At 48.6% G+C, this 12,832-nt stretch overlaps 1 protein-coding gene across 1 annotated transcript; it reads right to left on the bottom strand.

Annotated features, from left to right (window-relative positions):
- Positions 1 to 724: 724 nt before the first annotated feature.
- Positions 725 to 12,630, bottom strand: LOC118220090 (extracellular serine/threonine protein kinase FAM20C-like). The gene is made up of 11 exons (XM_035403707.1): positions 12,609 to 12,630; positions 11,759 to 12,314; positions 11,078 to 11,253; positions 9,331 to 9,409; positions 8,915 to 9,007; positions 6,266 to 6,381; positions 5,618 to 5,798; positions 5,169 to 5,278; positions 2,407 to 2,488; positions 2,253 to 2,312; positions 725 to 1,457 (listed from the first exon to the last, which is right to left on the bottom strand). Exons 2-11 carry the CDS (start codon positions 12,253 to 12,255, stop codon positions 1,184 to 1,186), a joined length of 1,668 nt encoding a protein of 555 aa, XP_035259598.1. The 5' UTR covers positions 12,256 to 12,314; positions 12,609 to 12,630; the 3' UTR covers positions 725 to 1,183.
- Between the last annotated feature and the right edge of the window lie 202 nt (positions 12,631 to 12,832).

Below are 12,832 nucleotides of genomic sequence, written 5' to 3'. Positions count from 1 at the left end.
AGCAGAAGTCACGTATCCAGGGTAGACGGGACTGAACTGGGGAGAATGACAGGTGGGGGGCTGCTCACCAGGCGGAGGGAGCAAGGGAATAAGCTTGGCGTGGGCGTAGTCGATCTCAAAGCCTTCAAAGATGAGCGCCACGGCCCAGGCCCCCAGGCCTTTCTGCAGCAGCTGAGCCACCTGGCGACTGGCCAGGGCCAGGGCCCGGTAATCCTCCTCCTCCAGGCTGAAGATATCGCTGGACAGCGGCCGGCGCGGCACCACCACGGTCAAACCGGGCGAGTTGGGGAAGGGCGTGAGGAAGGCCACGTGGGCGTGGTCATCCCACAGCCGCCACTGCTGCTCCTCCCCCCGCACAATGCGCGAGAACAGGCCGTTGTGGGAGGGCTCCCCCAGGAAGACGCAGCTCGGGGGTGCGCTGGGGTCGGGGAGCTGGGCCCGGACCCTGGACCGGACCCGCTCCAGCTCCTCGCTTCCGATACCGAAGAGTCCAGATCCACAGCGTTCTGTTTGGGTAACCATATGTTATCAGGTACAGTGCTGTGACAAAGTATTTGCCCCCTTCCTGATTTCCTCTGTTATAGCACATTTGTCACATTGGTTGTTTTCAGATCTTTTGACTGAATGTAATATTAAACAAAGGGAAACTGAGGAAACACAAAACACATTTTTAAAATTATTTCATTTATTTAATGAAAAAAAAAAAAACTATCAAACACCCATATCACCCATGTGAAAAAGTAATTGCCCCCTTAATGACTGGCGGCACGATGCTAATGCGTGCTAACAGCGACTGTGTGTCCAGTGAGGCTCGGCTCCTTGAGACTCATGTGGAACTTCCCAGCATTTCTGCGTTAATCTACAAAGTCAAGTGAGTTGCGGGCACATCAGCACGAAGCAGTTTCATCATTCCCCCAGCAAATATTCAGGAATTCATAATTAGAGGAATTCTTCAAAGTCTCTTTAATGCATCTCTGCCTCATATTTTTTTTTAAACCAGGGAAAACGGGCGACCGTGACAGGGGTGCAGTGACCTCTTCCATCCCGCCCCTGCTAGGCCACCTTATGCTGACTCTGCTGATGACATCATCTCACAGTCCCACCACGACATCGCAGCAGCGTCGTCTCCATGGCGACTGACACAGCCGTTACTGTGGGGAGCTCTGTCGCCGACGGAGGCGCTTCACCGGCCCGTGGCGACGCCTCCGCCGTCGTAGCCCGCGATGTCGTCGTAGACGACCTCGCCCCCGCCGAGCTCGCGCTGTCGCTCCCGACAGCGGCCCACCGTCAGCAGCGTGGCGGCCAGGCGCCGGTCGAGGGCGGAGAGATGCGCTTCGGTGAGCAGCGGCGCCGCGGCAGTCAGCCCGTCACGGGAGAGCGACTCCCGCATGACATCGCTGAGGCGGTACCGCGGGAGCGCCAGGAGACGCAGGCGCAGCAGGGTGGAGCGGCGGATCCTGGGGAGGAGGAGGAGGAGGAGGAGAGGGAGGGAGGGAGGGAGGGAGGAGAGGAGGAGGAAACGGGTGACCTGGAGCAGGAGGAGCACACCAGTAACACAGCTCAGTCTCAGGTTAGAGGAGAGCACACACCTGTAGAGCAGCTCAGTCTCAGGTTAGAGGAGAGCACACACCTGTAGAGCAGCTCAGTCTCAGGTTAGAGGAGAGCACACACCTGTAGAGCAGCTCTTTCTCAGGTTAGAGGAGAGCACACACCTGTAGAGCAGCTCAGTCTCAGGTTAGAGGAGAGCACACACCTGTAGAGCAGCTCAGTCTCAGGTTAGAGGAGAGCAGACAAGCACAGCGTCTCCTCAGATGCCACATCTCACTTTTCAGCCCAGCTGCTGAGCTGAGTGGAGCAGCCATTGCGATGCAGCTGAACACTTCAGGTTGGGGGGGGGGGGAGACTGACTGACCAGAGAGAGACCCTCCTCTTGCACAATGAAGCAGGGAAACCCTGCCAACTCAACTCCCTCAATATTCCCCACTGCACAAATCCCAGGGTCAACAGTGCATGGTCATGACACTGGCACAGTCACGATTCAAGGGTGGGGCTTCAGCTGGACACACCCCCAGGAGACCAGACTTGACCCCTTTTGACCCCTGATGCATACTGCGTGTTACCGGTAACTGCAGCCCGCACAGCTTTGCGTGCTAATACGGTCTTTATGGTGCACATCTTATAAAGGCGTGGCCTCTGCTGCGCGGACTGCGTGGCAGTGTGCTGACGATCCCCGCAGCCCTGGCTCACTGTACCTGCAGCACTGTCGCAGCGGCGCCAGTATGGAGGGCTCGTCTCGGGAGTGCCGTCCGAACCTGCGAGAACACGCAGGCGGCGTCACTGCGACGGCATGCGCACACGCACACGCCCACGCCCACGCTCAATTACAGCAGGTAAAGGTGTACTCACGCCCTTCCATTGTCCAGGTGCAGGAGGAAGGTGTCGTTGCCAAATTTTTCGAAGGTTTCGTAATGGTGTCTGTCCATGTTATCTGTGCAGGAGGAGCGTGGGGGGGGGTGGGGGGGGGGGTGGTGGGGGGGGGGATTGAGATATATTACCACTGGCAAAACATTCCAGATTTATCAAATTAGAATTCACATAAACATAAATAAGCTAAATTCAACAGTGTGTTAAATTCAAAGTCTAAGTTTCATGGACACAGATTATGCTTAGTCCTGGTCAAAATGAGTTTAGTATGGACAATCTCCATTAAAAATGGAATTTAGTCTAGGCTTAATCTGCATCTTTGAATCTGGCCCTATGTCTCTTAAGCCGCGTTTCCATCAAAAGTACCCGGAACCTTTAGTCCCAGGAACTACTTTTCAAGGAACTAAAATGTTCCTTCAGCCCATGGTTGTCTGCGTTTCCACCGTGGTCTAAAGTCCCGCGAAGATTAGGCAAATTAGCCCACCGACGTATGAAAAAGCGATGTTGTCGTCGGTCCATCTGTCCTATGATTTCTTCTGTAACCCCATACTACCACTGAAGTAGCCTACATTATTTTCTAATAACCAGGACAGCCCGGAGGGGTTTATTCCACTTATATACAACGGGTTACCAACAATGACTATGTTTGGTTACGTTTGTATTTATTGATTTTTATCGATTTAATCACCTGGAATTGAAATATTCTTCTGCAGCTGTTTGGGCATATTTTACCGTTGTCAAGCAAAACTGTCGTTGGTAGTTGAACTTGGACCGTTGTTATGCAACAAATAGGATATAACAGGCCAATAGTCAGATTGTAACTGTTTTATATATCCTCTCAAACACATTCATTATGTTTTTATGCGAACATTCACTTTCATGTCTTGACATCCGAGGCAACAGAATGCATTCACATTTCCAATATAACTGGCAACAACAGCAGAAAACATGCACACGTTGTAAACAATTTGCTGTTTGATTACTTTCTCATCGTCAATTCCATATAAGCTAATCGCAAAATGACAAGAATAGAACGAAAACTCGGACTTGCGTGAAAATTCAACCCTCCTGTTCTGTTCATTTTTCAGGTACAGCAAAAATGTTGCTGCAAAAAAACGCCACCGAAGGGGGGGTGGAACAACTTGGACAAAGTAACGGGGTCCTACAGCACCAAGCGAATGACTGCGCACTGGCCTTTAGGCATCTTTTATAACATAATTGATGTATCGGCCTACAATGCGTTCATCGTCTGGACGGAGATTTTTTCTGAGTGCAATGTGTCAAAGCTGTACAAGAGGCGCATATTCCACGAGAAGCTGGGGAAGGCACTCGTGGTACCGCATATACAACAGAGGCAGCACAAGGACCCCGGCCACTGCAGCCACAGTGAGGGAGATCCAGGAGAGGGCTGCACCTAGTACACCAGTGCCTGAGGTAAGTAAGTGTGTGTGTGTGTGTGTCTGTGTGTGCGTGTGTGCATGCGGGTGTGTGTGTGTGTGTGTGTGATTGGGGTGAAATATGGTGGGAGGGAGTAGGAAATACCTTATGTCTCACATCTGCAAAGAAAGAAATGGTCTAAATTTGACACTTCTGACCGCCTTTTAGCCTCCACTTTCACTATCGGGTCAAATGGACCCGAACAGTATCTCTGTGTATAAACATGCAGGGGGGGTTTGCAAATACATGAAATGAACCATTTTCATTTCAAATGTAGGCCAGTAGAAGAAGTTTCATACTGAAAAAATACTTTTAAGTATTTTTCCTAGATTTTCAAACTTTAAAAAGGGTCAATTTGACCCGCAACATAACATAAATTAGCAGTGGTACAGCCACCGTTTGCTTTCCTTCGAAGTTACTGCTAGCCAAGCAGCGAAGTGTGCCCTCCAGATGCGAACCATGCATCATAAATTAGTCCATAGTCTTCCTGGTCTTTTTGTGGAATTGAAGAATGGCAGAGTAAAATTACGGCAGTCTGAAAAAGCTAAAGGGACGATTACTAGAATTAACCTGTTATTTTACCCTGACAAAAAGTGCGGAAGGTGATTTCCAGTTTGCTTTTACTGTATCACCAATGTGAATTACGCAGAACTACCGCATACCTCACATAACTGTATCAAACGTTTTGAGTCAATTACAACGGGCTAACAACGAAAATCCGGAAGAAAATATTCAGCAACCGAATTAATCCGTTTGAATGTTTTGGTACGTAATATGCTGTCCCAGCACGAATGCTTAGCATTTTATAAAACGAATACTAAAGCAAGAAAAGAACAGAAGAGCACACGTTATAATTCCAAGACGTTGGCAGGCTATAACCAAAACTAGGCTACTGCGCCACAAGTTTGATTTGAAGTTATTAGGAAAATAAATCGGTTTGCGGCTGCAGATTTTTAAACATGGCGGTTGAAATAAAACACTGCAAGTAGTCGACCAATCAGAAATTTTCAGCGCTTGCGCCCCACCCCAAAGGTTCCGGTACTTTTGGAAAGTACTACCCCCGAGCAGGAACTGTTTTGGTGGTAAAATAAAGCCCCCGGAACTTAATTTAGACCCTAGTTCCTGCGGTCAAAACGCACTGAGTTCCTCAAAAGGTTCCTAGTTCCGGGGTAAAGTTCCTGCGGTGGAAACGCGGCTTCAGTGTACTGGTTCGGTTTGGGGAAGTCATTTAAATATGACACTGTTAAAAGTCAAACATGGCATTCCAGCCTCTGAGACCTTAATAAAAATGAAACCTCTTCACTGACTCATGAGGAAGTCCAGTATCGCCATGTCAATCAGGTCCAGGAGGCGAGTGCCTCTGTCATAGGGGGGTGTGGCCTTCACTTTGGCGCAGTAGTTTGGGTCCTTCTCCCACCTGCAGGGCAGAGAAGCGTACTCTGTGTCACAGTTACAGCCCTGCCCCCATCTCCAAAACCTCCAAAGCTCCAGAGTTCACCCCAAAGCCCCTGCAAGCCCTCCTGTTCTACCCCCCCAACCCATCCCCTAACCCCCACCCCCCCATGTACCCACTGTGCCCGCTTGCTGCGGCTGTAGGACCGCCTCCAGGGGTACCTAACCCCTCCCCTAACCCCCCCACCACCCAACCCCCACCGTGTACCCACTGTGCCCGCTTGCTGTGGCTGTAGGACCGCCTCCAGGGGTACCTAACCTCTCCCCTAACCCCCCCACACCCCAACCCCCACCGTGTACCCACTGTGCCCGCTTGCTGCGGCTGTAGGACCGCCTCCAGGGGCTCCTCCAGGTGCGGCGGGGTGCCAGGGCGCGGTCAGGCAGCATCACGGCCAGAGACGCCTCCAGAGCCCAGGGCCTCCCGCAGACCGCGTGCTCCGTGGAGCAGTAATACGAGCACTGGCCGTAGAAACACACGTTACCCACTGCGAGGGACAGAGAGGAGGGAGGGGGAGGGGGAGGGGGAGGAGAGGGGAGGTCAGAGCACCAGCGGATCACTGCATCATTACCAGCAAAGGCGAACTAAAAAAAGGGAGTTCTGTCACAGCATGCTCTGGCGGACATTGCACTGCGGCCGCAGGGAAGGGAAAAGCTTATCAGATGATTTAGGCAAATGAGAAACACTGCCAGCAAGCGATCGCGGTGCAAACCGGGCTAATGATTAACTGGATGCTACAGTACATTCATCCTGCTGAATGGGACTGAAAAAGGCTGCCATGACTCTTATGACGTCATGACAGCTGAGGGTGAACTTATATCAAGTGCTCGCTCAATTTTATTTCGTCTTTCACTTTCACTACAAAATCTGCTCAGCCTGAAAGTAACTCGATGCAGAGAATCAGAGAGAGAGGGATGAGAGGGAGAAGCGATGGAGTGAGTGTCAGGCCCTGACCAGGTGAGGTGTAGAAGGTCCTGGCCAGCTTGCGATCAGTGGTGATGTCACGGATCTCGCTGGTCACGTTGATCAGTCGCCCTGCGACAGGTGGAATCCGCTGAAAACCCAGCACCCTGAGAGAGAGCGCGGGCGTTAGCCTCTTTCTCCGTCGCCATTTTGGGTAGAGACAGCGGGTTAAATATCGTACAAATGGGGTCAATGTGGAGGAGCAGAACAGCAATACAGGCCTTGAATCAGGCCCAACTGTTTGTCAAAATTTTATTTAACAAAAAAAATGATGTGGCTGACCTGGGCCACACTTACACCCCACACTTGGGCACACACACACACACACACTCACACCTGGGTTGCGAATCAGCCTAGTACTTAAATGTGTGCTCGCTTTCCACAGTGGGAAATTGAGACTGAGAATCATCACACAGAAAGAGAGACGGAAAACCGAGCTGACACCTAAAATTTTGTCTTTGTTACTTTAGTTCCTTATTTTTGCTCAGAACCTGTGAGGGGAAACAGTGAAGATTTGCATGTATTTATTCATTTGTTTACTGAGCTCGTGCTTTCTGTATCTCTCTCCATCAGCAAATAAACCACCAGTAAGAACTGGAATTACCAGGCTGTGTCAGCCTGCCTGTCACAAATGTGTTCTGTTAGCATTTAACTGTATCTCACAATCTGTGCTGTTTATTTTATACAGTCATTTCCCCCTCATTTTCATCAAGGCTGCCAACCTCTTTCCCAAATCCCTGGACCCACTAGCATTAACGGCAGCATGATAAGTCATCACATGTAAATGTAGCCTAACATGATATGAGATATGGAATAATATATATACACAGTATGCAAAGGCAAAAGTATTAGGACAGTGGCATAATTTATGCTGTTTGGGCTCCAACACATTGCAGGGTTTCCCCCAGAAAAGTTGTTAGGCCCGGTATCTTTTGACGGGGGCCCGGCGCGGGCCAGCGTCAGACTGATGGCAGGATTAAGGTAGGGCCCTATAGTTTATGTGATAACAGAATCACGGACAGAATCACAGAATTGAGAATTTAAAAAAGCTATAACACAGATTCCATAGGGCCCTACATTAAGTCAGTGCTAAAAGCTGACTGGAGATTTAAAAATATGACTATGTAATGTCAATGTTGTTATAAATAAGTCATTTATTCAACACACATTACAAGAAGCCTTGGAATGCTGGGCACACTTACGGGAAACGAGAACCGGTTCCAACTTGTCCTATTCATTGGAATCGTATGCCCCCCACATGTTTTTACGACAGCTGCGCATTGCAAAACAATGACGTAACGCCTTGGGGGAGGCACGGACGCAGGCAGCCTCTCTCAGGTGTTTGTTTTGGATGGCAGCTGTCACAACAAATTTGATCCGGGCTGCCAGCCTTGATACATTCTGTTGCGATAAAGATTCTAAGACAACTCAGCAATTTCTCTGGATTAACGGGTTATTTTCTAGCCTGAAATGCGAACGTATTACTAAATGGCTACACGTGTCATGAAACGAGCAAGTAGTTGGCTGTTGCACTGGATATATTAAATGTTTTTACCAATAAATAATAATAATAAATGCGATTTTATTCATGGAAATAAATGTTGTGGTTGCGATTGTCGTCAGAAGGAAATGTCACTGACACTTGCTCTCTTTACAGTGGTTTGGGCTGGAAACGAGCTGTAAGAGCGGGATATGCACAACACAGCCTACTGATTGGCTACTGAATCTTACAACAACGTACAGCCTTGGAATGCTGGGTACATTTCAACAACAACAAAATATCTGTGTTACTGACTGTTTGGCTAGCTAGCTAAGTTAGCTAAATGACCACGTTGTCGTGCACATAAATGTCATCAAGCTAACGTTATTAATAAACAAGTGAAGTCGTTATTTCGATGGCGATTAATAAGACATGTAATGTTACAATGTATCGAATATTACACTAATGCTATTAGTTTAACGTCACCTACACATTGCTTAAGTTAATATAAAAAGAATGTACTTACTGACGAGATGAAGTGATAACGCAGCTCGTAACAAGGTTAATTAGCCTTCTAAATAAGAAATGGTGGCTTGCTAGGTAACGTTAGCTTGTGATAGTTGGAACCGTCAAGTGTTGAATGTCACTACGCACATTGAGAGTAAAGAACACTGATTTCAGACCTGCTGTTTTCCTGTAGTGCGTTCACGTTTAAACCAACAGATGTCGCTGGGGAGCTTTCCAATCGAGCCGCCCCACTGTAACTAGTTTAAAAAACATTAAAAATACATTTAAAAAAATTTTTTTTTCTTAATTCCCCGATGCTTAGGCCCGGCGGGTGGTCAACTTAGGCCCGGCGGGCCGCCGGGCTTGCAATACACTGGCGGAAACCCTGCATTGGATTTGAAATTAAACAATGAATTTGAGGTTAAAGTGCAGACAGTCACCTTTCATTTGGTATTTACATCCATTTATCCATAATCTGTGTAGAAACTCTTATAGACAGACGTTTTTGTACACTCGACACCCCCCCCCCCCCCCACCCTTTATATTTCAATTTACAGCAATAATCCCATCTCACAACCTCCAAGGGACTCCCAGCACACAGTTGCTGGAGAAAAGTGTTGTAGGAGACCAGTTACACCATCCCTTCAGCTTACCTGTCCAAGTGGAAGGCGGCGATCTCAGCGTTGTGTCTCTCGAAGTCGGAGAAGTAGAAGAGATTGAAGTCCGTCTCAGCGTCACGTTCCTGTCTGAGTGGTGGAGCGGGACAAAGGGGGAGAGGCATATTAGGGTTCTTAGTGCAGGGGGTCTGTCTGTCCGCCTGCCATACCGGCATCTGTGGTTCAGACCACGCGGCCCATGGCTGCTCACGCGTGTCAGCTGTGATCCTTCAGAGCTGTAAAACTGCACACTGCTGAGGAGTGACTCCCAGCCAGCTAACATATGACACTTTCACAACATCAACAGCACACTGTGGCACAAGATGACTTCGAGCTGCATTACAATGGAAATGAGGATCATTTCACTAGTGTTCATGATTACACTAGTAATACTGCAGTAACGGTTATCTCACTTCATGGGCTTCAAGAGAGCCTGTCCGTAGTTTGGGAATGACATCACGAGCTTGAGCTGAGTCCCTCCTGATTTCTGCACTGGAAGCAAAAAGAGAGAGAGGAGGTACCATGATAATGTATTCCACAAAAGAGTGCACACACACACACACACACACACACACAAAAACACAGGTTATTAAACTGAACTGGTAATTATAAACTGGCCATGAGTTGCATTGGAAGCTGAATTTTTCATGCAGTTTCTACTTTTCACCACTGGTGGTCACCAGAAACCACAAAACAAAGCAGGACAGCTTTCAGCTCACTCAGCCTCCTCAGCTTTAATCTAATGTTCAGGGACGTTTCCTCTTCCAGATCCATACTGCTAACATATTTCTGCAGTAACACAGAAATACGAGCTTTTACATATCTGGAAGTAGACCCTGCATTAATCAGTGGAGGGTGCTGAACAATACTAATGCGTAATAATATTTGTCATGGAATTTTAAGTGTACAGTGATATAAAGGATGACAACGCGCATGAATAGTTACGAACATAGCATTGCACATTAATGAGTGCTGATCATTCAGTTTTCAAGAACAATATTCCCGGATAATGCTTAGTTTAGTATTCAGTTATTCAGCGGTAACTGAATAAATGACATTGGCACAGTAGTCACATGACATAACACACGGCACATTCGTAAAGCAGACATATTAGTCCTTTCCCAGCACACACTGTGGATTTTTTTGCAGGCTGTTCAGTATACGGATATGTGAGGTGTGACCTTGAGTGAATCACAGCCAGTTCTCTGGTATTGAGTGGCTTTTGAATGCAACTGAAAGGAAAGTATTTTTATTCAAGCCTCATATTTCACCGTTCTATGCAAGGAGGATCTTTTTTCCTCCCTGTTCCTGGCCTCTAACCATGCTGAAATGGAATACGATGTAAATATATTGATATAAAAAATATAATGAAGATATCGCAACACTTCAACGGTAATATGTGAGCAAATATCCACAGGAAGGGACACGACCGTGCAGTGCAGCCCATAGGGTGTCCAGTTCTCGACCCAAATACAAATCACGCCACGTGACCGAGGGTTTGATTCCCACCGTGATCCTTAACTGTTAACTGTTATCTTATCCCTGTCTATTATCCTCACTGCTTTCCCCGAATAAAGTGGAAAAACAATCTATATAAGGAGAGCCGACTGCCTTTTCTTTCATTAAAAAATATAAATTATGGTCACTTTCAGATTCAGATTGCTACATATATTTAGTATATATTAAAACTAATCAGTGAGTAATTCCCACCTTGTATATCTGCTGATCTGTACTCTTAAGCAAAGCACATTCTTGGAAGCAGTGTTTCAGGCACATTTGGCATAATTACATAAAATATGTATAACTACGTCGCATTTTAAGTTCGCCAGGGTTCCATGGTTAACCACTGCATTGTTTCCAGTAACTTCAGGCTTGTGGTTGTGTACAGTATAAGTTGTAAACTAAATGATAAGTCCTCTTGTTTAATAAGTCCTCTGTTTTGCACATTTAGACTGAGACTGAGCAAACATTTTGCCGGCAATATGTCTGTGAAGTAAGGTGATGTCACAGGAGGTACCGGGGGTGCGTCCCCCCCAAAATTCCCCCCGCCCTCCCCCGGCCCAGTGCAAAACCCCTCCACCCCCCCACCTCCTCGCCCCCCCCCTCGACCCGGTGCACTCCCCCCCTCCCGGCCCAGTGCACCACCCCTCCCTGCCGCACCTGCGCTCACGACGCGGTGTGTGGCCAGCTGCTCCAGCAGCGGCTGCAGGTCGGGGTCCTGCCGCTGGTACAGCTGCCAGCGGGTGATGCCCAGGTGGAAGCGCAGCCAGGGCGGGTGCGACTCGCTGCTGCTGTTCCACTGAGCCGTGTCATAGGCCTCCTTGTTGTCACTCAGCCTGGGGGAGGGGAGAGAGGAGCGAGAGCACCGCCCCTTTACATCAACCCTCATCATCGCTGCTTCTCATAGTTTCTATCAGAGTTTCAAATGACACGGTATCTATCTGCAAATAGAACAGCTCAGAGATATCACATTTTTCCTGGTTTTTCAGGTCACGCCTCATAGCATTGTTGTGTGCTGAATCTATGTTGGTTTTAAGATGTTAGAGAAAGTGCTAAGTGTTCAATCTGTATTGTGAAATGATATCCATTTCCCCAACTTCCTGAGAAACATTTATTTTTGACAAACATTTTCAGGCTGAACCATCGAACCAGGCAAAGCTCTCCAACAATACAATAATTAAAGCTGACTGAAGTCATTTTTAACTTTCCTCTTGTGGTCTCAAAAGCCAAGGTGGGAAATTCATATAAATTGCTACCAATGTTCAACACCAGCCCAGTGTTATAAAGCTACAGCCTAGTACTGAGCATGAAGTGGGCTAACTCCCTGCCCTGTGCACTCACCATTCCTGCACGCTGTCCCCGTTGTTGCCCTTGACCTTCGGCTTCACCTTCAGCAGCCAATCATCTTCATGGAGCGGCGGGCGTGGCAGGTTGTAGAGAGGGTGGCTGAAGAGAGCCGACAGTTTAGGAAGGCCCGCCCCTGCTGACTTGGCAAGAGGGTCCATTTTGGTGGCCATGTTAAGCGAGGCGATGGGCCCTTCCTCCAGAGAGGGGGCGCTGTTTCCCGCTTTTTCGTCGTGGGGTCTGCTGGCATCCTGGTGCGATGAGTCCACCTGACTGGCACCAGTGCCCCGTCCGGGCGAGCCAGCCTCCAGCCAGGTGAAGTTGAAGTCCGCCAGAGCCCTGATGGTCTTGGTCCTGGGACGGGCGGGAGGGCGGCAGGGCGTCTGAGAGAGCGAGAGGGAGGACAGGGCCAAAAACAGGTGCAGAGCCAGGGACAGGCACGCCAGGAGAAGGCAGGCAGGCCGAGAGCAGCGACGCAGGCCCCACCTCTTCATGCCGAGGATCCGGAGCCCGGGGAGCCAGGGAGAGCCGGGCAAACCGACCGGATTATCATCTTAAACAAACAGGAAGTGCAGAAAAATCTCAGAGAAGCAACGACATTCAGATTCCTCAAGATAAATAATTAACCGTTGTCTGTTTGACTGGCTCTGTGTGCCCGAGTCTGTACCGTCACCAAAGCTGGAACCACAAACACCAACGTTATACCGTACGTACCTGTAAGAGGGCTCGGATAGAAAGGTCTAACTCACCCAGAGAGTCAGAGCTCTTCATTATGCGTCAGCGAACCTGGGGAGCCCTTTTCCAAATGACACGTCCCAGAGTGAAGAAGGCCAAAAGTATCGCTTACCTGCTTTCGCTTCCTTATGAAAAAAAAAAAAAAGCAGCTTCAGACCGTCTGCGACTCTTCTGTTTCCCAAATGGGAACGGGCTCCGGTGTCCTATCTCCTTTATTCCTCCGTTTGCACTCTTTCCTCCCTCCCTCCCTCCCTCTCTCCCTCCCTCTTTCAAACAGAACGGCGAGAGTTGCCAGGTTAGAGTGATCCCGATGGCACGGAGAGCGAGGTCAATCTG

This window comes from Anguilla anguilla, chromosome 2 (genome assembly GCF_013347855.1).
Source record: "Anguilla anguilla isolate fAngAng1 chromosome 2, fAngAng1.pri, whole genome shotgun sequence".
Taxonomy (NCBI): Eukaryota; Metazoa; Chordata; class Actinopteri; order Anguilliformes; family Anguillidae; genus Anguilla; species Anguilla anguilla.
This window is presented reverse-complemented; position numbering and strand designations above follow the sequence as displayed.